This window comes from Nyctibius grandis, chromosome 6, assembly GCF_013368605.1.
Source record: "Nyctibius grandis isolate bNycGra1 chromosome 6, bNycGra1.pri, whole genome shotgun sequence".
Taxonomy (NCBI): Eukaryota; Metazoa; Chordata; class Aves; order Nyctibiiformes; family Nyctibiidae; genus Nyctibius; species Nyctibius grandis.
The window spans coordinates 52,042,844-52,070,709 of record NC_090663.1 but is presented as its reverse complement, the minus strand read 5'-3'; the positions used below and the strand labels follow the sequence as shown (position 1 = coordinate 52,070,709).

At 41.8% G+C, this 27,866-nt stretch overlaps 2 protein-coding genes across 6 annotated transcripts in view; both read left to right on the top strand.

The window, feature by feature from the left end:
- TRIM2 (tripartite motif containing 2) overlaps positions 1–13,573 on the top strand; it is a 74,352-nt gene extending 60,779 nt beyond the window's left edge. For 4 of the 5 annotated variants that reach the window (XM_068402932.1, XM_068402935.1, XM_068402934.1 and 1 more), the window contains exons 9-12: positions 3,409–3,589; positions 5,259–5,329; positions 7,962–8,102; positions 9,127–13,573. In XM_068402932.1, the coding sequence (XP_068259033.1) occupies positions 3,409–3,589; positions 5,259–5,329; positions 7,962–8,102; positions 9,127–9,279 (546 nt within the window). In that variant the 3' untranslated portion in view covers positions 9,280–13,573. The remainder of the gene's footprint in view (positions 1–3,408; positions 3,590–5,258; positions 5,330–7,961; positions 8,103–9,126) is intronic. The other variant, XM_068402936.1, reaches the window with a different exon arrangement.
- Positions 13,574–18,506: 4,933 nt separating this feature from the next.
- Positions 18,507–27,866, top strand: part of MND1 (meiotic nuclear divisions 1) — a 48,012-nt gene continuing 38,652 nt past the window's right edge. The window contains exons 1-4 of the mRNA XM_068404009.1: positions 18,507–18,589; positions 21,026–21,091; positions 21,900–21,957; positions 23,732–23,880. Of these exons, the coding sequence (XP_068260110.1) occupies positions 18,587–18,589; positions 21,026–21,091; positions 21,900–21,957; positions 23,732–23,880 (276 nt within the window). The 5' untranslated portion in view covers positions 18,507–18,586. The remainder of the gene's footprint in view (positions 18,590–21,025; positions 21,092–21,899; positions 21,958–23,731; positions 23,881–27,866) is intronic.

Here is a 27,866-nt window from a genome sequence, read left to right as displayed (position 1 = left end):
GATGAGTGGGAAAAGATGAAAGGAAACATTTTATCTGTCAGACTTTTATTTTTTCATGTCTCATTAGAAGAATTAAGAAGGGAGCTGCTTGAAGCTGGTTGCATGTTCAGATAGGAATAGTTCTGTGGAGTGTGGTGAAGTGGTCACGGTTGAATTAAGACAGTCACATAAATGATAAATCCATTTATTGTGCGACATTGGAATGTGTGACAAAGCTCCATGTATCTCCGTATTAGGGAAGCTCTCAAACAGGAAAAGACAGTATGTTGAAAGTCTATAAATTAATTCTTGACAATCATGAACCTTTCAGACAGCAACAAGATTGGTGGAATTAAAGCCCTAACACACCTACTTCTACAGTGGAAAAGTCTTTATAAGTTTTTATATAGGCTAGCTGATTTTTTTACCTCTAGGAATATCCCACAGTAGAATATTTTCCACCTGGGTAGAGTGACTTTATAAACACATATTTGAAAACCAATCTAAACTCATAAGAGCCTATAAAATAAGGGGCATAATGTCCTTGACTGAATTCAATTAAACACATTATTTGTATTAAGGGTTCAGATGATTCATTATACTTTATTCATTTCTAATGGCAGAAAAGTCTGAAAATACTTCCATTCATACACTTAACAGGAGTGACTGGGTTTCATAACGTTCTGTTCTAAATAATCAAACCTATAATTCTAAGAAACCTTCTGGAATAAAAATATACAAAGCTTATGTTCAGCCAGACCCAGTAATGTGTCATCAGCATATTTTGATCTAAACGGGAAACAGAGATTTTTAGTGAAAAGCACTGCAGACTCTAGCTGGGCACAATTGATTGCTGCCTGCAAATCATGTTTTAAATCCTGGCCCAAGTATAGTGATTTTTATTACTCTTCTCAGCACTGAGTGCCCATTAATGCAGTATGTGATTTATTCATGTTTTTTTTCATATGTATTTATATGGGCAGGAAGGCACTGTACTCATGGGTCTGAGTCATTTTTCCATAGGAATCCTGGAAAGATGGTAAGGAGGTGGTGCAATGCACAAGCAGACAAACACATGGGCATCCCAGAGGAAAGAAGGGAATATGATTTAATCATCCCAAAGGAAATAAATCTACTGTTTTGCATTTAGTTTATGTTTTTTGCTGCTTTGTTGTTATGCAAACCCAAATACATTTTGTAGGTCTGCTCATGTCTTTCCCCTGGTGAACACAAAGTCATTTGTAATAGTTTTCCCTGGGGATATCTTAGCATGATTTAATTAGGTGGTTTTTGCCTAAATATTTAGCAATTTATAACAGCATATGTACCTGAACATAAAACAGACACATGATCAATGCATGTTGGCTAAGCGTAGTCTTGAAGTTGCAAGATTTACTCCCTGGAGTTTTCTTTATTTGAGACTGAGAGAGGTTGTGTAGTAATGCTGGTGACTCTGTACCAGACAGCCTCAGGGAACTTAGATGGCTTTATTTTGGGATAGCTCCTATTTTTACCTGCAGCCTCACCCATGAGAATGTACCATGGAATAGGAGCATGGGGCTTACTCAGGGTAGTTGAGCTCCTTCAGATATTAATATGGTTGTTTGCTTTGAAAACGCTAGGGAATTGAGAGAAATGAGTTAGGTAATGCATCTTCTGCATGCCCTGTCATCTGTCCCACCTTGATAGTTACAGACTAACAGAGCTTCAGCTACTCCTCACCACTTGCAGGAGGCAGGGGAGAGGGGCAGAGAAGTCAGAAGCATTGCTTGTTCTAGATGGTGATTTGTCCCACCCTGCAAAGGCAGTGAGGTGAAAAATGGTCTTGTTTCATAAAGAAGACAAATATCCTAGTATCTATTTCATTTAAATTCTAATGGAAACAGGAAATTATGTTCTCCACCAAAAAGATCGACCTCAGTTTGTAGGATGTGTTTCTCACAAATCGCTACAGGATCTGAAAATTCTGGGATCCGTAATTTCAACACAGCCTGTTCGGTGGATTGCCTGTCCAGCACAGTAAACAGGCTGACAGGAGACCAGCCTTTTGGAACCAGCCTGGATAACTGCTTCCAAATCTGTCCATCATTTAAAAAAACCAACCAAAACCAGAAAGCAAGTTGCTGCATTCCAACAACAAAACCCCCAAACAATTAGGTGGCATTTTTATAACCTTTTTTTAACTGAATGGTCAAAACTCAACTGATTTTATGTAGATAAACCAGTTTCTAGAATCTCTGCCTGAAAAAAGAGCAGAATGGTGAAAAATGTGAAACAGGTTGTGAGGTGATCCTAGAATCTTGGGTATATGCTCAGGTAGCTCATGGGTTCTTTGAAGGCTTTGACTCAATTTCTGCTTGCTCTGGGCTGGATGGGATGCTGTTGCTTAGATCTTCTTCTTAGATCCCCTTCTTTTTGATCCCGCTAAAGAATGCTTCTGACATGTTCTGATTTATTTTGACAGCTCTCTAGCCTTTCCAAATAATTCACTGTGTGTGAAATCCACCTCATCTCCACTGAAGGTTTTTCTGTTGATACAATATAGAATATTGTATACAATTCCCCTCCTGTTGCTGATTATGCTGGCAGATGTTTTTGGTAGGCACAAGGCCTATTTAAAATGATGGAAATAATTTTATTTACCTAAGACAGGAGCAAGCTTTGATTTGTTCAGTGTTCCAAAGATTACTTTATTTGCTGTTTGGCAGCACAATCCTATCTCCTTTGCAGGTTTCAGCTGACACTTCATGTGTCTAAGCAGCAAGGGAAGCAATCTCACGTGGATCTGGTGGAAGAATAGAGCTTAGCCTGGGCTTTAGCTCTGCTCAAGTTCTTTCCAAGAGCACTCAGAAGCTGCATGGTGTTTCATTCACCCAAGAAAGGCAACAGAGGACATCATAGCCTACATCCCACCCAGCTCTGATGCTCCAAGAGTGAGCTCTGACTGCTTTGATGTAGCAGGCAGTGGTAAAGGCATGTTTCCCCATCCATAACCAGGTGGTCGTTGGACTCAGGAATAGTACGCAATAGGAGGCCAAAGTCCTTTATGCCTGTCTGCCTATCCCACTGCTACACTTAGTGCTGGCTATACGGCCATTTGTGATGATTTCTGACAGGTCCTGTAGTTTATCAAGATACACAAATCTGATGATTGTGTTTCTCATGAGTTGTATATTTGGACTCAGTTGCTGAGGTGGCAGATTTTCCACTCTAGAAAGGGCATACAGAAAGCAGTCTTTATTTTCAGCTGAAGAAGAAAATATGAAGTACACAATAAGAGCTGATAAAAACAATCACTTCCCTGTGGGAAACTTTTGATGAGAAAAATGTCTCTCCATCGTGCTGTGTGCCTGTAATACAATCTTTGAACTGAACTAATGTATTTCTGTCATGCCAACATATTTTCCTGTCTTGTGTTTTCCCTTTTAGGCCAAAATTGGGTCTGGAAAGCTCATGGGCCCTAAAGGTGTTTCTGTGGATCGTAATGGACACATCATTGTAGTGGACAATAAAGCATGCTGTGTCTTCATCTTCCAGCCGAACGGGAAAATAGTCACCAGGTTTGGTAGTCGAGGAAATGGTGACAAGCAGTTTGCAGGTACACTTGATGGTAATATGTAAATCCCCTTTTCTTGCCTCTTCTGCTCACATATGCATGATGTTTGAGCATGTTGAAGATGCTATATCCTACTCATTTTTCCTGTGGGGGAACAGTTCTACTAAACATCCAGCTTCTATTCACTTCACCATTTGTTTATTTGGTCAGGAAGACTGCAACATCTGTTCTGCAAATGTAGCTGTAACCAGATTGTTTTATCTACCTCTCTGTGCCTGGAAGCATTTCAGATCAGTGACCCAAGAAATACTGATCTTAACTAGCAGTTTACAAATGCTTTGTAATGCCCACACTCAGCTGTTCATGCTAATCAACTCAAACAGTGTGCTTTCTGTTTCCAATGAACAGATACACATTAACCGATGCCCTAAGTGGTACCTTCCCATTAGAAAATGAGTGTAATGGGACAGTGTTAAGATTGAGATCAGGAAGACACAGTTACGCAAACAGAAAATGCCATTTTGGGGAAATTGCCACTTATATTCAGCTGACTGCTTGCACATGGTGTCTTTCAATTTGAACATGCAATTAAGTTTTAAAAAAAACCCAGATACATTTTGAGTGAATGGGTGTTCTTTCAAAATTTGAAATGAAGATGCCAAATTACATATGCAGGTCATTTTGCAGGTGTTGGGTCACTCTGAATAAGTAGTTATAGATTGGTCTGATGTTCTGACTGGTTCACAGCATAAGAGAAATAGCATCAATGGTAAAACTGCTTTTATCTTACTTGAGATCTCTTGCAATGTCTTATGGCACAAGAGCCATATATATATAATTTATGAGAGCTTTGGCCCTAACACAGGTAAGTGTCACCAAAATTTTCTGTGTATCTCCAATTTCTTTCATTTAAAATTTGTAAGAATACCTCCTGAAAATGTGTGCAAATACTCTGTAACAGTGCATTTGAGAAATGTATCACCTCTTCTTGGTGGCAGGCTACATAAAACGTAAATTGTCATTGCTTGAATGTTTTCAGTGTAAAGGTTTTCACCCTTCTTATAGTTTACACTGACATACCATGAAAATTGAAACTGAATTCTTATCTGTTTAATAACTCAAAATAGCACCAAGAATTTTAATTCAGGTACTTGCCTGTTTTCAAGCTACCTTTTGTTTTTAATGTAAGTTTGCGCACATAGTTCAATACACCAAGTAAGGCAAAAAAATGCACTTTTTTCCCTGACAGTGTTCTTCTAAATAACTTTTGTACTTATCCTAAAACTTGTTTGCTCAAATGCTTGTAAGAAGTGAGCACACAAAGCATAGAAGATTTCAATTAAGACTTTACATGAACATTTTTGAGAACTATTGTCAGTGTATACACAACTTTATGCCTAAGCACTACATGTTTTGTCTTGTTAATAAGCACATAAATATCTACATAGTCATCTATAAATGAGAGAGGAAGGAATGAACAATGCTTATTGATAACACTAGCTGACAACTGGTTGAAAAACAAATTATTTGTGTTTAAAAAAAGGCATGCTGAGCTTTTTAAAACATAAAATTAAATTACTCTTAATTTGAAATTGATATTCCCAATTTGACTATTATTGCTCAGAAGCCAAATCTAATATTTGGGCAGGATGAATAATTTTTTTTATTTAAGCATACTTTTTGATTTAGTGGTATTATTTTTTTTTCTTCCTCTGCATTGCAGGTCCTCATTTTGCAGCTGTGAACAGCAACAATGAAATTATCGTTACAGATTTTCATAACCATTCTGTCAAGGTACTGTCAATTAATGGCAACTTAGAAAGCTTTTTATTTTTATCATGGTACTTTCTTGGGGAAAATAAAGTATTGTTAAAAACAAAGAGATCACACTCTATATGTATGAGATCTGATATACGGACTGCACATTTAGAGACCTTTGCATGCAGTGCATTGCTTAATGGAGATATAATCCGTTGCCTTTGGTGCCACCATAATGTTCTCTAATTCAATTCCTTAAACATAAGTTGTATCTGAGATAAATAATATCAACTTAGTTATTTTTATTAGCTCTCTGCCAAACCTGTTATTTACCCTATGTTCTTTCCTATTTTAAGTACGTCTGATAACTGCTTTTGAATTTCCCAGTAAAAGCTTCCCACATTTCTAGTTTAATAAAATTAGAAAAAAGTAAAGATACCTGACAATCTTTAATTCCATACCTGTAAGCTTTAAGATTACTGGATCCATTTACAACCCAATACTCAACAACTGTGTAACACAGACTGTTGGTTTTCATCCAGTACCTCCTGCACTGGGCAGAACTGGCCACTAGTCCTTACACCCATGGGAAGTTCTGACTCACGGCCTGTTAAACAGTCGTGGTAAGATAAGGTAGGATATTTGTTTGTCCCAGTAATAAACCAAAACGAGGATACACTTTGAGATGTCACGTGGTGGAAAATGTATATGAAGGAGCTACAGGCCATTTCAGAAATTACTCACCTATGCATGTTTGTTTTCAGGCCATGACATTCCCTTTCTGCGCTCTTTTTCCTTCCCTCAACACGTAGCAGCAGCAGGAGGAGTAGGACGTGGGCAGCAGAACGCTGTCCTACCCGGGTTCTCAGGCCATGTGTGCTGGTCCCACGCACCAGTGAAATCCCTGGGATTTCACCTAATGGCAACCTGTTCTGATTGAACACAAAGATGAACCCTCAGTCCAGTTCTTCAGTGTTCATAACTGAAATGATAGATCTTATATATTCACCTGAAATAGGAAATTACTGTCTGAGCATAGATACTCTCATGTCCTAAGCGGTGCTGAATCATCTAGCTTTTGAATAGCGACCTTGCTCTTGTGTCCTTTTGGAATTAGAGAGAAAGTAGCAACTCGTGGCTTGGATTACAACAAAGAAACCAAGACTGCTGCAGGAACCCTAAAGCAGATTGTTCACGTGGTTTAGCAGCAGGAGGCCTATGACTCCATAAATTACCCCTCCACCAGCAGGGCTTGCCATGGTAACAAGAATGCCAAGAGAGTTAACAACAAGGGCAAACTAAAATAAAAAAAAAGCAAGTGAAGAGATGTAAGAAGTGTGGCATCTTCACAAATTTATAGTTACTGCATTCCTAATGAGAACAGAGCATTCCCATCTGTCTCTGGTGTGACTCAATGGGATAAAAACGTTATTTATTACAATTTGGTACTACTGGAAGAGAGTCTTATTTTTGTAGTGTTCTCTAAATTGGTACAGATAATTGTTGATGCTCCGGAGAGTAATTTATAATCTAGGTGATGCTGTTATCTTTTGTTCGATGGTGGGGAAAAGAGCAGAGAGTACCTTTCATTTTAAATAATAAATAAATAAATAAATTTCCCTCTTATGGGTCTCAAAGCCTCTTCCTGCCACCAGTGTCTTGAATTAAACATCCTCACTCAGCAACATTATCCTCCCTCTCCCATTAACCTTCAAGCGTGTTCCTTCCTTCAGGCATCTTCTATGGAAGATCCTACTTAATGTAGACTTCTCTCTCATTCTGTCACTCACCACCCCCATTTTAACCCAGGCAGAGAGCAATACATCTTTGCCTGTTTTTTTTTATTAGTTGGCTTTTTTCTGCTTTCTTTAATCATCTGAGGCACCAACCAGTGCTTTTTCTCTGTTTACTGGGGTGTTCAAGAATAGGATGATTTCCTCACATCTTCCACCTTCTTTGCACTTCAGCGTGCACTTGGCACTTGTCAGGTCTTTGCATTTTCTTGTGCGAGCCACAGCCGGTCTCTAAGAATGCTGTTGGACCTTGTGGCACAGCTGGGCCTGGGTCCAAGATGGACCAAAATAAATAGAGCTGGCTATGGTATTATGTAAATGACACATCCTGTACCTCACTTTGTCCCATTGGTGCATCCAGGTCACTGACTGAATAGTCATTGATCGGTTCCATCTTTCTGCTGTCTAAACCTGTTACCATCACAGAGAATTCAGTTGCTGAACTGTCTATAAAGAGAGCAGCATGCCATGATTCTCAGTATGTGTTAGATCATGGAAGTCAGAGAAGAGCTCACCTGCTCAATTGTGTTTCTGTAGAACTGACCTCCAGTGCTATATCTGCACTCAGCTTCTTCTTAATTCAAGATGCACAAGCTGCAGAGGGGTTCCTGGGGCCCTCCACCTCTGTGTCTGAGCTGAATCAGATCTTAAGTGAGAAGGGAAATACTGTATGGTGTAATGGAGCTAGAGGGAGAGATGGTCACCTTTTCTCCCATTTTTGTGTGTGTGTGTGTGTGTGTGTGTGTGTGTGTGTAGGGGGAATGTGTTCCTGGGAAGTCTTCAATTCCCAGTTTTGTTAACAGGTGAACTGGTAGTAGTAGGTTACTAATATTTGATACGATGCCATATTCAGATTTTTGTTTTAACCCATACAGGTATTTAACCAGGAGGGAGAATTCATACTGAAGTTTGGATCAAATGGAGAAGGAAACGGACAATTTAATGCGCCAACTGGAGTAGCTGTAGATTCTAATGGAAATATTATTGTAGCAGATTGGGGAAACAGCCGAATACAGGTAGAAATTTCTGTATTTCAAAGGTGCTTGATTAGGAAAACTAACAGATTGATAACTGGCCACTGAAGTCTTCAGACTTCCCAAGAAACAGGATAGCAGCGTTAGAAGTGAGGTGGTTTCTAACACAGCTTTTATATGCCTCATTGCTGGTCTGTCCACTTCTAGAAGTGGTGGTGTCAGACCACGGACTTCCCAGTGTGACTGCTAGCAAATCTGATGGTTATTGTGACCAAGGATTTTGTCTCCCAAGTAGTTCCCCAAAAGTTATTTGATGACTTAGGAGACTTAAAAGCATTGCTGAGATGATAGTAATTTATAATCACCATAACAGAAGACTGGAGACATGGTGGAAAATAAGAAAAAGTAAATGATCTGTATAGACCCTGAGGCAAATGGAGCAGATTTTTGTCATCTTTTTTAAATGTTGAGAAAATATTCTGCTTTTATGTTATAAGAGTTGCATTCTTTTTATCTTTCAAGTGCTAATCACCAAGTTTTCTTATTTGCCAAAGAACATCTACTAAATAACTAAGTGTATGTAATATTTTCACTGAATATAAAAATGAGGGAGCTGCTTATGAGTTGTTCTCAGGAAGCACTGTCAACAGTGTAAACAAATTCCTGGTTTTCTCTGTGTGGGAACCTAAGAGTCATGCTAGCCACAACAGTAATATTTGTTACAAAAACAAGGTGTTCGTTGAGTTCCTGATTGAGTTTCATTTATTGTAGTTGGCTATTTTTAGAACAAGGAACGGCCAAGGTGCTCTTTTTATTATTTCATTGCATGTTTAATTCTTGCCAAAGATCTCGGCAGATTTAATTAGTTCTTTTTAATAAGAAAATACATTTGTATATAAACTTGTATATTATAAGAATAACAGATCAGATTCTGTCCTTGTTTATTCTAATGTATGTCAACCGCTTCAGAAAGTAGAAGTATAATGGTATAATTGAGAGCAGACTTGTGTCTGCTATTTTTCTTTTTTATTCATAACATATATTCTGTGCTTTCTCACCCTTAAAGGTTTTTGATGGAAGTGGATCATTTTTATCCTACATTAACACCTCTGCTGACCCACTTTATGGTCCCCAAGGCCTGGCCCTTACTTCAGATGGCCATGTTGTAGTTGCAGACTCTGGAAATCACTGCTTCAAGGTCTATCGATACTTACAGTAGCAATGAGCTCTGGAGCGGGATAATTGTCCACCCTTAAGAAAAGACTGGTCCTAGAGATGCAATGTGGGATATCTCCTACTTTGAGTTCACTTTTAGTAATGAAAGAGTCTCTTATGGACTTCTCATGTTAATTTCCAAACTTACCTTGTTTACATAGGACTTGCACCTCTTATGCTTCTCACTGAACTTCTTGTTGTAAGGGTTAATACACAAAATCCTCTTTAACTGAATTTATAAAGACAATGTGATATTAAATGCAAACTGCAACTTATGGAACTGGAATTAACTAATTAGGCAAAAATGAGAAAAATTTGGGAGAAGTCCCCAAAGCTTTTCGAAGACTGCGAAGGGTAGCTCCTGCTCAGAGCTTCCAAATTTGAAGTAGTATCATTGTTATGCATTATTTAACCCAGAGGTGATCCTGGGAATCTTCTAGGTCTCATTGTCATGGTAGGTATTACACTTTTAACATTCTTCAGTCTTAGTATCTATAACAAGTAGGTCCTTTTAGTATAAGATTAAGTCTCACAAAATCCATCTAGCTCTAACTGTCAGACCTAACACAACTCAACGTTTAGCACTATGAGAATCAATGCAAATTCCCTACTCATGTGGGATTAATGAAGAATCAAAGTTTCATGTGCTTGTTTTTCACTCTTCCTGTTGCTCAATGTGCTGGAAGGACTTTGCATAGACCTGACATTTCTAAAGCTCTGAAAAACTTAATTGTAGTGATACATTAGTGAGAGCTGAATTTCTGTATAACGACAGACCTTTTGACACCAAACTAGTTCATTAGGATCAGGGTTATTACAATGTCAACTCAATTAATCTCATGTGTGCCACTCTTTCCTATGTGTTCATTGCCATGTTTCCTTAAGGCAACTCATTGTATTAACCAATAAAATAAAATGCAGCATCACACAGGACAGAAAGCCAGAGAGGTACCCCTATGGAGGACCTACATTATACAACCAAAGGACCTGTGGTAAACAGAGGTTGTATAGGAAAGCCAAGGGTTACCAAAGCTATTTGTTTTTACATGAGGAAAAAATACATTACAAGTAAGAATGAATTTGAACCAATTCCTGAAGTCCTTCATCAAAGGGAATTTTGTTAGAGGACAAAATAAGGACTGTGAGATCTGTTCTGATTTATTTGTATGTATGTATGTATGACTGGTTGACAGAAAAATAAAAAAAAGTAAATGTAGGTTATTTCAGCAAACTGGAACGTACATATGCCATTTGAAAATGGCAGTACTCTGAAAAATGTCCCTCCTTCTTCCTGCCAGATGTCTTTACTGTGTTCTTTGTTAAGTATTAATTTTATTGGAAATGCTTACAATCATATGACTTGGTTCTGCTTTTAATGTTTTTTTTCAAGTGTGAACTCGTCCTTTCCAAAGTAGCATTGGCTTTATTCTTATTTCTAAATCCAATTGCTCAAAGGATGAATTGCTACCGTAGCCTAATATAGATCGAGTGGTGCTCACTCTTAAACCTCGTTCTAGGAGCTGGTAAGCTTGCTGCCAATGCCTACAGTAGCCTGGGAAGTACTGTCTGTCTTTTCTCATTTTTAGGGCCTTGAAACAAAAGGGCATTGGGTCAGGAACAGGGCAGTATTTTAAGCATGTTTGCAAAATGGAAAGAAATCTTTGTTAAATTACTCGTTATAAGTATTTGTCTTATTTCTAAAAGGTTAAGGTTGTTGTTTCAATTACTTTGAGAAAAACGAATGGTTTTTTTGTAAAGACGTATTTGACTTGTAAAAATGCAGACCCCAAGGTTCTTAGATGTGGAGTTTGTTTTTTAATTACTGTTTCCTCTTCTTTCCCTTGTTTATTTTTTGCACATAGAGCCAATTTACAGATTGTCGTGCAAAGAAATGTTTCCTTATTTCATTGGAAGAAATATTTTGTGTATAAGGCTTAAGGTTTGTATTATATAATGCAGCTAAGAAACTGGTGGTAACAATTTTGAGATGATAAATATCAAGTCTTTTATTACAAAGAAAAGAAAATATCCTCTGGTTGAACTGAGTTTGTCCTAAAATTCTGAAGATGGTATCTTGGTCATTACACAATAAACCATCTTATAAAAATTTAACAAAGTAGCAGATCAAATTTCCTTCTAAGTGTCCTTATAAGCAACCTTCTGGCAAACAAACGATTTTTGACATTGAAATGCCTTTAAATGGCTAATTTATCAATGAAGAAAAGGTACGTAGCATTTTAACTGTATTAACAAAGAAAAGAGGTTGCACAGGTTCTTCAAGATAAAAAGAAAATGAGAAATGTGCTGATGCTGTCAGTTACTATTAATCAAATCTAGTTCCAAATTTGGATGTTTATAATAACATTTTACTAAACTTGCATGGTTTCCACTCAGGAAACATTGCCAGATCTTCTGTTGCCAGGAACTCCGAGAACCACAGAAATCAGACCCTAACCTATATATCAAAACATATACTTAAGACTATTATTCCATGTATACACTTTTCTTCAGAAGATTTTCAGTCCCTTTGACTCAGTATTGTTTACCAGGATTTTATATAACCTATGTCAACCCAGTGCATCCTGATGTAATATGGAATTCTGCACACGCACCCCTTACAACCCAGCTAACAGCTATTAGGGGCAAGGTGATTTTTTCTTAAGATAAGATTGAATAGGCTTTTGGGTTTTCAGATATTACTGAGGTTTCAGACATTATCACCAGAGCAACATTTACTGCACCTGAAAAATGTCACTAATTTGGAGCTCCTTCTGATAGCAAATGCTGCCAGCTACAATTTCAAATTCAGTGGCACAGGGCATCCCTTCCAAGGTCTGACCTTATCTGCCTGGCACCGGGAAACTGAGAAACACATTGCTTTTATGGTGTGCTTCTGAAGCCAACTTAGCTAAAATGCTTGGCTTACAAACCTTACAAAGAGCAACCCAAGCAGAAATTCTGTCCTAAAAAGCTGGCAGATTCTTTTCTCATCCAATTAAGTGAACGTCAAAATTGCACTACTTGATTTGCTGAGTTGTTAGCATTTATTAAAAGCATTCTGCTGCCAGATTTCAGGTATAACCAAATGTTCCCTTGACTTCCCTGGAATGCTAATTGACTAGCAGCACAGCATGAATGGTGAAAGTATGTGCTTCATTTAACTAATCTTCAACTCAAAAGTAATCTCAAAAGGTTATCAGATCTTGTGTAATTTGGAGCATTTTAGGACAAACTAGCCAACTGTATTTTCAATTGTTTTGTGAATAGAATAAAAGGATCTGTTCAGATAAATCCAATATAAACAGTAGGGGATTTTTACATAGGCTGAACCAGCAGCAATGTAGCTGAAAATGGAAAGGAAAATGGTTTAGGCAAGCATTTGCCTAATGTAGATGGAAAGTTATTTATTATTAAATGCTCTTTTGTTCTGTAAAAGCTAGAGGGATTTCGATTTTATGTCAATATTTTTTATAACTAAGGATCTAGTGTTGCCATAATGAGAACTACAAGTGCCCAATATGTTGTGTTTGCTATGAAGAAATGACTTTCAGTTGTGGGTGACAGCTAGTTATGAAATCATGGTGTACATTGAAAATTTTCTTCAAGAATTGTGAGCAGTGATTGTTTTGGCCTGTTTGTGGAGAGTGCGCGAAAGTATTTGTGCTACGGAGTAGGAAGATTCCTAATAGGTTGTGTTATTTTTGATGAATGTACAGCACTTCAGTTGACGTTTGTGAGCAACACAGCCTTAACCCTGACACTTTTGCTTTGGCTTTACGACATGGGAATGTTCCCTAAGCTGCATCGTGTATGGCAGTACCCCCTGTTAGAAATCTCTACCAGTTGATATGCTGCAGCTTTCCAGTTCGAGGAGGGAGTCTGTCTTTTTTGCTCAATTTTTTTTTTTTTTTTTAAAGTTTTTGGACATTCCATCTTTGTAAGTCAATCTTGTATGTTTTGTGTACATGTAAGCCTTGCACTCTCTTGACACTCATAATGAAATATTCTTCTCGCTTGGGTTTTTGTTGTTGTTGGTTTTGGTTTTTTTTAATCCCTGTGAGGCTAAATACAAACTTTGTCTCCTTAAGGTCAAGGATGAAAGACGCGCATCAAAGTGTTTGTGTGTGTGTGTAGTTTTAGCTTCTTGTGTGCCACGGTATTCTTGATGCTTTAGCCAACCATTTAAAAAAAGTTACTCTGTCTTGGAAATGTAGGAAAACCAGAGTCAAATATGTACCTTTACCACGCACAAGAATTTCAAATAATAAAAATAAAGCTTGTTTCCTCTGTTATTTTCATGGTTGAGGATTTATTTTTCACATGTCTCATACTCACTGTCCCTAAAAAAAGCCCCATAATGCAGGAAGGTGGGTAATTTTTTTCCAAAAGGAAACCCTGACACCACAGGTCACAAGCCAAGAACACTGTGATTGTTTCAAGGGTGTTTAGCTTTTATGTAGACACAGAGGAAAGAGGGACTTGGGTCCTTCCTGGGAAGAAGGTGTGGAATTGGAGCTTCCTTGTCTTCTCCCTTCCTTCTTCAGTTCAGTCATCAGAATTAACATTTTCATTGGTGGCAGTAAGATTATCAGTAGTAAGCTCTTCCATTTGTATCATGGAAGTACACAGTATCTTTCAGCTATGCCATCCTACAACCTTTCAGGGGTCTGCTGCAGAAAACCAAATTTAAATTCTTTTAGAAGAACAGAAAACTTGCCTTAGGAGTTCATTCTGACTCCTTTCCTGTAAGAACAGTTTTTCAGCTCGTGTTAACTTTTTTTTTTTAGATAGTAAATATGTCTTCTTGGTCACTGGTGAACTCTCCAAACCTGAATCCTTTGAGAACTCAGTGTGATTGGGAACTTGCTCATGAAGTAAGAGAGAATTTTCAGACACATCATTTGGCTTGGAAACAATCTCACTGGAGGGGACTAGAGAGGTCAGACTGGTGATGTGTGTTTGCTTGGTGGCTGGACACTCTGAAATGAGACAGCTGAAATACAGAGCAGCCACCCTTTTTCATGGATCTTTCCCCCAAACCCCCTGAAGGAATCAAAAGGCTTTATTTGTCTGCCTGCTAAAAAAACCCACAGCTTGAAGCAGAGCAGTGTTGGTTTGACATTCAGAGTTGCGGAGCACCCATTCGTTCCCATGCAAAATAGACCATGAAGAACGGAGGAAATGGCACAGGATATCCTAGAAGCCGCAAAAAGACAGGCTGAGCAGGCAAGACTCTTGTTGCATTCCCAATCTTTTCTCACTGATGGGCTAGAAATTTTTTCTGTCCCCTGGATTATTACAGCAGAGGTTTTCCACCACTGAGCAAAATCAGACAGGCGGGCAGGACGTTGAGACTGGGGAACGCTGCCCTTTACCAGGAAAATTCTGCAGTAAATGGCCACCTTCCTCTTTGGCCTTCCCGTGGTACTTATTTGAATACTGACTCAAATGCTGCAGCAGGATCTTTTGGGTGCCCATCTGGAGATAACCAGGATCTCTATCTGCGTGCTAACCACTCATGTATCAGTCAGTGTTCAAAAGCATTTCATTTTTCCTTAGGCTGAAGTTCTCTTTCACATCCAGCTGTGCTGCTCTGCAGTTAACCATCCCCATAGTTTTGCTGACAGTTCATATGAATGCTCCCTAATTTGCACCAGACAAAACTATCTCAGTGAACGGGAACAGTCAATGTAATTTCTGTGGACAGATGTTCTCCCCAGGCCCCAGCTGTGCTGGTGGAAGAGACACCCGCCACTTGCTGCTCATTGCTACCTCCAGTCGAAGGCTGCTGACCCGCACGTCTGTTGGCTGAGCTAGGCATATGAATGCTCACTTGTTCTTTCAGTGAAATGCCTAGGTATCAAAAACCTAGTATTTAAGCTACTCACCTCAATGAGTTGGTAAGTGCTTATTTCAGCAGCTCTGCTAGCAAAGTTGTGGAAGCAGTAAGTTTTGGAGGAGGACCAGCTGGCATTTCTTACCGGGTTAGATGTTTATAGGCAGAACATCTGCTTACAGTCCAAACACTCATCCGAGGATGAAATGAGGCAGCAGATGCTGCAGAGACTGGCCTGTGTGGGTTGCTCGTGGATGACATTGCTCCCTGATACCCGGCCACATTCCACCGCAGAGGAGTTGATATCGCCTCCCATGGGTGAGTATCTCCTAGAGCTCTCCTTGCCCTCCATCCTCAAGCTCTACTGAAGCATCTTTTTGCTGTCAGTCATACAGATGTTGTGGGAGGTAGCCACAGGACTCAGGTTTGCTATTACTTTTCTGGAAATAAACTGACCTGCTATTCAACTTGAATTCTTCTCTTCTGGTGAAAGAATAGCTCATGTAATTAAAGACTGCACTATGGTGCATATATATGAAAGGAACAAAATTAAAGCAGGACAGACAACTTTCATTCTCCTGCTTCCTAACCTTCCTGCCATTGCCACTCTAATGTCCTTTCAAAACAGAGTTTATGAATGTAATTCAAATTCAGAGTTGTAAGAGCAAAATGAAGGAGGGTACAAATTTAATCTTGTCTAAGCGTATTTTAACACTGATAAAGCAATGTATTTTCTCTGCCTCAAAAACAGCAAAAACCTGTTTTGGTTGGTACTTAAAAAATCTCAGTCAGACACCTAGCATAGAAAATTTCAGCCCAAACTGCTAAAGCTTAAGGAAACCACAGGGAAATGAGAACAATCTTCTAATAGAAAGGCACAGTATTTCCATCCATTGTTTTGTTTTTATATTAATGGTATATGAACAGCAGTTCTGTGAAATACCACATTTAGACATTCTGAGGCCCATTAAAAATGTCGGACCTTTATGTATTTTAGGAGTTATTCATTCCACTTTACCCACTAATGGAAAACTACCCTCACATGACAAAGCAGGAGATACTCCTGTGTATTCTCCCTCTGTTTGGGACCTCTTCCACCCAGTGGTCTTTCAAACTAGTAAGTTTTGACCTGGCGCTGCAAAATTGGGAAGGTGTTAAGGAACCTCTTATTACAGAGTAAATCGGGCCCAGTGATTTGGCCATGAAAGGGCTTCAGGGCTGCCAGCGCACTCGGGGCAGCTGAGCCTGGCTGTCCCCAGGGGGCACGGGCAGAGAAAACCTGCTAAGCCTCCTGCCCCACCATCGCCCAAGAGCGTGACCTAATGTTTTGGAGGCGGATGTGCTGGGCTGGCTTGGTTGCTGTGATCACGTTCAGCTGCTGAAACCAGTAATGCCTTCCAGCTGTGGCTCCAGGTGTGTGCTCTGGCCGTGTGCCCGCTCCAGCCGGGGTGAGACCTGGGTGTTCACTGCCCATCTACCTTCGGGCGTGACTGGGAGATGGGAGCATTGCTGCCTCACATGCGCTGAACAGAAGCACCAAGGTACGTGCCCCAAGCCTGCTTCAGAGCGAGCATCCCTCTGAAACCCCTTCCTCCCTCTCCTCTTCCTCTTCTCCCAGCAGCATGTTCAGCTCCAACACCTACTCTGCTGCTCACACATGTCGCTTGGAGAAAATCCACACTGCAACAGGTGCTTTGCAAATGTCGTAGCAACCGTTTGCTTGGCAGTGGTAAAAAAAGGAGCAGAGCTCCGTTTTATCTCAGGCTGTGAAGGAGCAGGAAGGGGCCCACATTCTGGGGGAGAGGAGGTCACAGTGATGGGAGGGAAACAACTGTCACAGGCAGCGTGGGGACATAGTCCAGCAAGGGCTGGCCAAGGAAGGGAAAAGCAGGGGAACAGAATATGAGCCCTCACAACAGATGAGGAGGCGTGCCAACAGATTTCATCGCAGGTTAGCGAGTTGAAAATGGGATGCACAAGGAAGTATGAAAGAACAAGCAGCTTTGTGTTTTGTATAAATATTAAGCTTTGTATTAATAATGTCCTTTCTAACTTGCATTTCATTTTTAGTAATACAGCCAGGTCTGCGTGGAAGAGAACCTCGGGTTTCAGGAAAGGGAGCACCTCGCAAAGGTGATGGAAAATCTTCATGGGGACTGTCTGAACATTTCAGCTAGCGTACTTTCATTTGCTTGAATTTAAACTCTAGAATTAGTATGGCAGATATGAGCCCACTGCTGTTAAACTGCAAAGCAAGTTCCCAGAAGTGCTGTAGCTGAAGGAAGGTAATTTACAGCACAAATAATAATTAAAACAAACTGTAAGTAATTAAAGTCGCTAGAACAGTCATCACAATGAACAACTGTTTCAAGCAACACCAGATGTGCCCAGGTCCTTTGCTTCCATGGGCAGAGAGGGTTTTATTTCTCCACGTCCTGTTGCTCCTATAACAGGCTAGTCGTACAATACACGTTGTTTCAGGCCACCGTTAATGGGTTTGTATTTTACCTTTGCTGATGGGCCTTGGGGAAAAAAGAATCGGCAGCGCACCCACCAGGCAGCCCTGGCCCAGAGCCCCAGGGCCTCGCCTTGGAGGTGCAGCTACCTGGACGCATAAAGCATATGTCCCACAGATTGTCAAACCCACAGCTGTAGACAGAGATTCAGAAACAAGTATTTTTCTCCTGATAATCAGAGCCAGTGGTGGCAGGATTTTAAATATTTTTAAAACTTTTGTTAGTTTTTATTAATTTTGATAATACAGCAAATACATATTGAAGATATGGCAATGACATCTGACAAGAAAATTGCACTTTCTACACAAAATACAAAATGGGTAGGTATGGAGAAACACGTGAAGACAAAAGGAGAACTTGAGAAATCTTTGCTCTAAAGCCTGGGCAACACCGAATGCAACGCTTAAGGCCCCTACATCTTAACACATTCTCTGTAACTTGCACCACGGGTAACTCGTGGGTAGCTGGTGACAAAAGCCGGGTTTTGCTTCCTACCTTCACCTGTCCTCGAGTGCCTATGATACAGGTTCAAAAAAAAGGTAAAAAAACCCAAAACCGGTATTATAATACATAAAATGAGAGAGAAGGGATAACCTGCTTTCTGGTACGGCCAGACTGCGTTATAAAAACGCAAAGATCTATTCCTTGGTTGCTTGCACAAGGTATAGAAAACAGAATATAACTTTATGCGTCTTTTTTTCTCCTTAATTTTATTCCGTGGCGCAATGCGGCAGGGTGCGATGCCGCGCCGCTCGGGGCAGAGCAGCCACTCGGCCGCTTAGGGCGCAGCGCCGCCCCCGCCCGCTGCGCGCCCGGCCTCGGCCGCCCCCCGCCGGGGGCTGCGGCGGTGCGGGGCGGGCGGGGTCGGCGGCAGGCGGCGCTGCGAGTTGCGCAGGCGGCTTTTTCCCTCCCGGTGGCGCCGAAACCAAACCGCGCCGCTCGCCCGCGCCGGAGGCGACATGGTAAGCGGCGGCCGCGGCAGGACCGCCCGCCCTACGTCCGCTCTCGTTGGCGACGCGAGCCGGGACGCGGTGCCGTGCCCGGGCCGGGCGGTTAATGAGGCTGCGGGGCCGCCGAGGGAGCCGCTGGGCGGGGCGGGCATGCCGGGCGCGGCGGCGGCGCCAGAGAGGGCTGTGGAGAGGGGGCGGAGCAAGGCGGCCGTTGCTGCGGGTGACGGCCGCCCGCGCCTCGCCTTCCCTCCGCCCCTGCGGCCGCTGAGGGGGAGCGGCGGGAGCTACCCGCCCGCCGACGGGGCGCCGTCCCCAGCGGCCGCACGGCAGCAGCAGGGCTCCTGGTCCCCCTGCCCCGCTCCTCCCAATAAACACCCACGACGCCGGGTCTGGGGGTCGGGGGGGGGGGGCGTTACCGTAGCGTGGGCCGGTTTTTTGTCTGGTTTCTGGAAGGGCGGTTTAGATGTAACTGGCGCCTGGAATAGCGGGCGGTAACTACGGCCTGAGGTGGGCACGGTGCCTGCTCGTCCCGCTGAGGCCCCCAGGCAGGCTGGGGGGTGCGGGCGGCCGCGGCCATGATGATGCCCGGGTGTGAGCAGGCCGGGCCGCGCGCCAGCAGGAACGGCCGGCGTGCCCGAGCGCGCTGAGCAGCGCCGTGCCCCTGTGGCTGCCTTCAGTGGCGTGAGCCACAGCGGAATGGATATGCCTGATGTGTTCTGTACACGTGGTGCCGGCGAAGAGGCAGGAGAGATCAACGTGAAAATGAATAAAGTTTGCCTAGAAAACACAGTTATTTGTTACTTCTGTTTTGTCGGTGCTGGTGTGAACCTTGGTGCCTGAGGGATGTAGCTAAACAAGCACGTGCTTTCAGAAACGCGGCTTAAATTTAGCATTGTGCGCATATCGGGCTTGTTCCTGTTGCTGCTGGCGGGGTTTGGGCTGTTTGGGAAGCAGGGAGAAAGGCGTTGAGGATCAGTCTGTTTTCTGTTCCTGCTCCTACTTCCATGTGCATTGCAGCTCCAGGTTCTAATCCTGCGCCATACTGATGTCGTAGGAGACAGATGTGACGTCAGTGCTGGCGTAGGACATCTCTGGCTAAAGCAGAAGGGAGGAGACTTTAAAAAATATTAACAGTGCTTTTGTTAAATATAATACCGAATTGCTTCTGTTCATGTCTGTGCTTTATTGTAGCTACATAAACTAGTTTTTCAATTCATTTTTTGAAATCTAAATCAGTCTGGCTGTTTTGCTCTTGATGCACATTTTAAGTTTTATGCTGCCCTACTGTGTGATTTACTTAAAAAGGAAGCAGCAGTTAAGAAGTAAAAAATGGTATAGACTCCTTTCTGTCAGGATTTGGAAACAAACCCACCTCATCTTTGTCAAAGCACCATTAGACTCCCCACTTCCATTGACTCAAGGGCAACAATGTTTATGCCTGTCTTAAAGGGAAACCTTTTTCTGCCAAAGAAAATATTGAATGGCTTTAAATGACTTAGGGTCTCTCTGACCCTTTTACCCATTTGCTCTTTCTAGCCCCCTTTCAGTTTCCTGTAGCCGCACGCAGTAGTGCAGGTCTCGCAGCCTGCGAAGCAGGGAGTGAGGCAAGGGGAAACATTCCTGATTCACCTTATGGCTACTGCTTTTGGGTTGTTGAGGACTATGCGAAACGCTATTAATAGAACTCCAGTTCTCCGTGAAATATTTTATATTTTAATTTTACGAGGGGCATGTCAAAATAGTGTCTCTGAAAGTGATCAGAGAAGGATGTTTCTCAGTTTTGTATTTGTGGTAGCAGTTCGTGAGTAGTCCTTTCTGCCTTTTGCTTCTGTTTCAATCCATGTTATTTACTTCTAGGTCTGCAGAGAAAAGAAATAAAAGCAACACAGTTTTTTAAATGTGACCTTGAAATTATCAAGTTGGGTAGGAAATTTGAAGAAAGACGTAGTACCTCAAAATGTGCTTTATCTCCTTAAAACCCTAAATGGCCTACATCTCACACTAGTGTCTCTATATCACAAGATAAAAAACAATTCTAAACAAAAAAAAACACCCAAAAGATCTTCCCTCTTATTTTTTTGAGGACTATTAAGCATTTGGGTGAGTTGCTGAGAATTGGTATAAATACACATTTTTAACTTAGAAAGGTAAACCAAGGAACTGTTTGGGTATGCCAAGAAACACTGAGGCCTGAGCTGGATTAAGTTGTGTGAAAGGCTGGCTCCAGTCTTAGAATATAGATCTATCAGTTCAATAGATTGCAGGTGGTTTAGCTTGGTGTAATGATTCATTACGAAGAAGTAGTTTATCTGAAAGTCTGGGGTTAGTGGTAAGGTATTTTAAAGGATGGCAAATGTAACTTAGAGGTAAATAGATTTGAATTCTGAGCAGATGTTAATTACTCAAATGGCTGAATGTGTTAGGTTTTTTTTTTCCTCTCTGTTCTAGTCCAAGAAAAAAGGTCTGAGCTTTGAGGAGAAGAGAGTTCGCATGATGGAGATCTTTTTTGAAACGGTAAGTAACTTGTAATTGTCCTGCATTTACACGGGTGGGAAAACAGGTCCTAAAAGGAGCTTAACTGTAGATGTAGATGAACTCTGTGTATCCTGCTATGCATTTCACTGGTGCCCTGTGTCATCAATGTATAAATTACAGGACAGAGCTTGATTCAGGTAGCTTCTGATCAGGTGGCTCATCCCTGGGTGGAGCCAAGGCCTGAAGATGCACATGTGGTGTTAAATGCTTCATGTGCTCCCTATTCTAGTCTTCTCATTTTGACTCTGTTACCATAAGAGGGATAACAGGAAATTAGGAAGTATCTCACTGCTGTTTATGGGAGGAGGAAGAAATCTGAGCACTAGAAAAGATGAGAGCAGACCTGGAAGACGTCACTGGGGAGAAGAAACCTGGAGATCCAGAAGTGGAGCTACAGTTGTATTGGTGACATACGTAATTCACAATGTTTCATCTATTAAACAAATCGTTGTGACATTTGAGTACTTGAGCAATGTGGTGCATCTGGTGCTGACAATTTAACCTTGGCTCTGTCTACCCTACGGGGCGTGCAGTCTAACTTCAGGCAAAATACGGTGATTTTAGAGTACCAAAGAACAGAACAGGGCTTGTTACAATAATAGTCTTTTTTTTTAATTCTCAGAATGTTCTAATTCTATTGAGGGATATGCAGCCTGTTTCCCTAGCTAAATATAAACATGCAATGTATTTCCTACTTGCTTTTGTTGGCATTGATTTAGCGTAAAAACCACTCAGGCTTAGATGATGCTGTCATTTGGAACTAAAGTGTCTTTTATGTTTTGCACAGAAAGATGTGTTCCAGTTGAAGGATATAGAGAAGATTGCTCCAAAAGAAAAAGGGATTAGTAAGTGTTTACAAAAGTTATTTCTCTTGAGCCATTAATCATTTTTGGGACAAATAATACAGTGTAAATTTTCCTGGCTACAATTTTAGGTTTGTGACGGTAATAATAATGGAAAAAATAGCTAGAAAGGGAGACTGGCTGTAGCATTAACAGTGATATCAACAGCATACTCCTACCTTGGTTTGCTAATGTTTGTCACTTATGTTAGGGCCAAAATGGCACAGCTATCTCCAAGTTCACCACTAAAACATGGGATGGGATTTTGCGTAGGCTCTGAGATGCCTGACTTGCAGTGACTTTCAGTATATGAAATTGTTATGTGTACTCAGGTAGTGAGCAGAGGATTCAAGTGTCTGTCTAGTCACAGATATCTTAAAATGCTAGTCCAGATGTACACGGTCAATGTTCTGTTGAGCTTTTCCCCGCCAAAAATGGCTGGACAGCTGTAAATGGACAGGATTTCTCTTTTCAATGAAAGCCTTCCTGATGAGATCCGTTGGTTTAGGATTAGGTCCGAGAGGATTTATTTTATGCTGTTGAGTTGTTTTATATGTTCCTCATTCTGCTTCCTTCTATATTCATTAACAAAAGAGCAACGAAGCATAACATTTGTGTGGTTGCTACTGTCCTTGACTAGCATATCTTTGTGGCACTGCAAGAGTAAAGGAACTTGTTGAAAGAACTGCAGACATACATGAATATTGCAAAGCAGTGTCTTTCACTTACATCAGCAGCTAACAGAGGCACTCACAGGCTTCTGAAGAGATGTGATGCTGTCTTGATTGGTTTGTCAATGCATATGTTTAATTGTAATTTGCAGGAAGAGGATGCAAAACAGCAAATAAAGGCAATGGAATTTCATATTTAAAAATCTGGAGCGTAGAGTTTCTAAAACCATTAACACCTTTGAATAGTCCAGATTCATCCTGCCTCTGAATAGGATGATATTTAGCCACGCAGCCCAAGCCCCAGTTACTCTGAAAAGAGAAATGTCTAGCCTGTGGAAACTGGCATCCAGCCTGTAGCTTCCAAAAGATTGGATGTTCCTGATCTGAGATCCCCTTAGACTTCAAATTGGGAGTCAGACACTGAAAACCATTAATGAGCTCAAAAGTCTATATATCTGCAACACTTGAGGATAATCATAACTACTTTGCTTTGTTGATTTTAAAATGGTGAATTATACCACACGTTTCCTAGAAAATGAGCAATTATGTTCAGAAATGCTTTGGAACCTTCTGACTGCAGATGACTTTCTGTATCGGAACTGTATATAATCCAAAGTAAAATCTGCCCCTCCTGAGTCTGTAGACAGATGGTTTTAGCACCTCTGCTGCTGTTTAGTCCTTTGATAAGCATTACAAAGTGAAATGTAATTACACTCCTAATCAAGAAATTATAAATGAATCCATGTTAGAATCAAGATTGCAAGACAACTTCTCAAGTACCCTTTCATGGGTTTGTTCTGGTATTGTACTGTAATATGCATGTACGTTTTACGATACTCATGAGCAGTGTTTTACAAACATCTGGTAGCAGACTGTATAGAATAGCAGCCTTTATGTATCCCTGATTTTGAATAAATCCCTGATTGTGAAGGGATTCGTTCCTTCAAGTGAAGCATCAGGCATGGTGTCCTCTTGAAATTGTCCAACTAGCTGACGTTACAGTAAAATATTCATACAGATGATTGTAGATGATGGCTTATGTTATTCATAGTTCTCCATAGTTTAGATACTATGCAGTTCTAATTTGATATTTTTGCTTTTATTAGCCTCTATGTCAGTGAAAGAGATTCTGCAAAGCTTAGTTGATGATGGCATGGTGGACACTGATAGAATTGGAACTTCCAATTATTTCTGGGCTTTTCCAAGTAAAGCTCTTCATGCCAGGAAGCGTAAATTGGAAGAATTGGAGTCTCAGGTAAACCTATTTTAAGGAAAGTACTTGTTTACCTGAATGGATTTGCTTTTTCCTTGTACCCTCTTGTCAATTCTTTTTCATATCATGCTCTCTCACGTGTGTGTAGGTGTGTGTGCGCACACATACACAGATTTTACTATAGGCATCACCTGGCATGCATGGTATGACGTTTCTTTCTCATTATCTTGCTATCACTTCAGAAAAGGTTTGGAGGTTGTTCTGGTTGGGGCTTGAGAAGACTTCTTGTCTACTTGCTTCTGAGAGCATGTTATTCATGATGCAAAACATCATTTAAGGACTTCCTCTAAATATTTAGGCAGCATATGCTTTTATGTATCTTTTATATAATGTAGGCAATCGTGGTAATGATCTAAAAGCCATGAGAGGACTGAAATGGATATCCAAGGTAAATGTGGCAGTGGTTTCTACTTAACAGCCATTGTGCTTTCCTGTCTGCTTTTATCGGTAGCTTAATTTGTGAGTGCTTATGTAATCCCATATTGCACTTTTATTAGGAGAGAAGAGCAAATTGGTCATGATCTTCTGCAGAAGAGCAAGGCATCTTTTGTTCCAACACTGCTGTTCTATTGATCTGGTTCTTTCCTACTTTTTAGGAACTGTCTTTCTTGCTTCTTTTAATTGGAGTGGGAAAACATCTGTTCATCAGTTTATTTGCAACTGGAGTACATGATAACAAGATCAATAAACCAGCTTTATGGTCTGATTGCACCACAACACTGCCAACTTTTGCCACGCTTATTTAGCATTATGCCCATTCACCAAGGAGTTGTTTGAATTAATACAAAATTATTGGTAGCATCTGAACATTTTTGCAGATGTTATTTTCTTCAGGCATAGCTCTGGTGTCATCGTTGCCATCTTATGTACATACAGCATTGTCAACTTCAGCTACTTCTTTTTAGCTCCAAATTAATTGTATAAAAACATGCCTTTTTTTCACCAACATGAATTGAAAAAGCAGTTTGTGAATCTGAAGACTTTTCACCAAAGCAGATTAAATAGCCTGATCGGTGCAGTTGAAATTGCTTGTTTATGCGTAGAGTGCAGTGTGACCAGCTGGGAGGTAACCTTGTCAGTTATCCCTTGCTGTGCTGTCATTGCTTGTAAATCTCAGTCATTACTGAACTGAAAGAGTTCAGTCCGCTGTTCTGTTTTGACCAACATAAGATAATTTCCCTTTGTCCTGAACATTTTCATTACTGACCTGGGTGCTCTAGACAACTATCTGAAGGCATTTTGTGTGTCTGCTTGAGTGAATCTGGCAGAGGGAGGAAAGTACTAGTACTCTCTCTCATGCCTGATGTGTCTCCTGAAGTTTTCAAGATGAAGAGTGAGACTTGCTAGAACCTTCCTTTCTCCTTATTCACTAATTCATGTCATTTTTATGAGCCAGTGATACATTCAGGGGTCTGTGGCAGTAAGCAGGAAGCACTGCAGTCCTTCCCATCATTAACTGGAACTGCATATTGACAACCTTTCAGACAGGTGCTTTGGATGAGCTGGAAGGTGCCGCTTGAGATAGGTGGTAGTGTATGGCTCATCAAAGTTATTAACTCTTTAATTTCAGGTTCTGCCACTGACTTGCTCTATGTTTTGAGTAACTTTCTCAGCATCTCAGATGACCTATTAGTATCATGGATGTAAACTGAACCTTGTGTGTACTCAGACTTGGTTAATTAAGTTGTCCCACTGACAATTTTGTCTGCTCCTTTACTGCCTTTGTTTTCAGAATTCAAATGAGTCCAAACATTAAAAACTGCCTCGATTTAGCTGGATACACTTGTACTATTTTCAGGCATGGACTTAGAGTCTGGCATGACTGGGCTTAAATTCTTTTTTATTGACTGGTGGTAACAGTGCACTGATTCCTACTCCAGTGAAGATGCATTTGTCGGAAACAAGGGAGATCAGTTTAACCCTGCACTGACTTGGAACTGAGTTTCCTAGTAAAGTTACTCAACTTACTAGTATAGAGTCCCTTGGGAGTCGGTCCTGAAGGGCAAAGGAGTCCAGGAAGGCTGGACAAGCTTTAAAAAGGAATTGCCAAATATTCAGGAACAGACTGTCCCGGTGTGTAGGAAGACAAGCCGTTGGGGAAAAAGATCGGCCTGGTTAAACAGAGAACTTAGGCTAGAACTTAAGGAAAAAAAGAGAGCCTACTTGCTCTGGAAGAAGGGTCGGGTAACTTGGGAGGTCTATAGGGATGTTGCCAGGTCATGTAGGGAGAAGATTAGAAGGGCCAAAGCTCAATTAGAGCTTGATTTGGCTGCTACGGTCAAAGATAACAAAAAAAGTTTCTACAAATACATCAACAGCAAAAGGAGGGTCAAGGAGAGCCTCTACCACTTGCTGAATGAGGAGGGTAGTGTAGTGTCAGGGGATGAGGAAAAGGCAGAGGTGCTCAATGTCTTCTTTGCCTCGGTCTTTAATGTCAAGACCGGTTGTCCTCAGGAGACTCGTCCCCCAGAGCCTGAAGTTAGGGACGGGGGGCTGTGTGAACCCCCCGTAATCCAGGAGGAGACGGTTAGTGACCTGCTGTGCCAGTTGGACACCCACAAGGCTATGGGCCCGGATGGGATTCACCCCAGAGTAATGAAGGAACTAGCAAATGAACTTGCCAAACCACTCTCGATTATCTACCGGCAGTCCTGGTTAACTGGAGAAGTTCCAGCTGACTGGAAATTAGCAAATGTAATGCCCATCTACAAGAAGGGTCAGAAGGACGATCCAGGGAACTATAGGCCTGTCAGCCTGACCTCGGTGCCAGGCAAGGTGATGGAACAGATCATCCTGAGTGCCATTACACGGCACATGCAGGGCAATCGGGGCATCGGGGCCAGCCAACATGGATTCATGAAAGGCAGGTCCTGCTTGACCAACCTGATCTCCTTCTATGACCAAGTGACCCGCTTAGTAGATGAGGGCAGGGCAGTGGATGTAGTCTATCTAGACTTCAGTAAGGCATTCGACACTGTCTCCCACAGCATCCTCCTAGACAAACTGGCTGCCCGGGGCTTGGATGGGTGGACTCTTCGATGGGTTAAAAACTGGCTGGATGGCCGAGCCCAGAGAGTGGTGGTGAATGGGGCAAAGTCCAACTGGCGGCCGGTCACTAGCGGTGTTCCCCAGGGCTCAGTTCTGGGGCCGGTGCTGTTCAATATCTTTATAGATGATCTAGACGTAGGGATTGAGTGCACCCTCAGCAAATTTGCAGATGACACCAAGCTGGGTGGGAGTGTCGATCTGCTGGAGGGTAGGAAGGCCCTACAGAGGGATCTGGACAGGTTAGATAGATGGGCCGAGACCAATGGCACGAGGTTCAACAAGAACAAGTGCCGGGTCTTACACTTCGGCCACAACAACCCCATGCAGCGCTACAGGCTGGGGGAAGAGTGGTTAGAAAGCGGCCCGGCGGAAAGAGACCTTGGGGTGCTGATCGACAGCCGGCTAAACATGAGCCAGCAGTGTGCCCAGGTGGCCAAGAAGGCCAATGGCATCCTGGCCTCTATTAGGAATAGTGTAGCCAGCCGGTCTAGGGAAGTGATCGTCCCTCTGTACGCAGCACTGGTGAGGCTGCACCTTGAATACTGTGTCCAATTCTGGGCCCCGCACTTCAAGAAAGATGTTGAGGTGTTGGAGCGAGTCCAGAGGAGGGCGACCAAGCTGGTGAAGGGTCTGGAGGGTCTGACCTACGAGGAACGGCTGAGGGAGCTGGGGTTGTTTAGCCTGGAGAAGAGGAGGCTCAGAGGTGACCTTATTGCAGTCTGCAACTACCTGAAGGGAGGTTGTAGTGAAGTGGGAGTTGGCCTCTTCTCCCAGGCAACTAGCGATAGGACAAGAGGACATAGCCTCAAGCTTCGCCAGGGGAGGTTCAGGTTGGACATCAGGAAGCATTTCTTCTCAGAAAGGGTCATTAGACATTGGAATGGGCTGCCCAGGGAAGTGGTGGGGTCACTGTCTCTGGA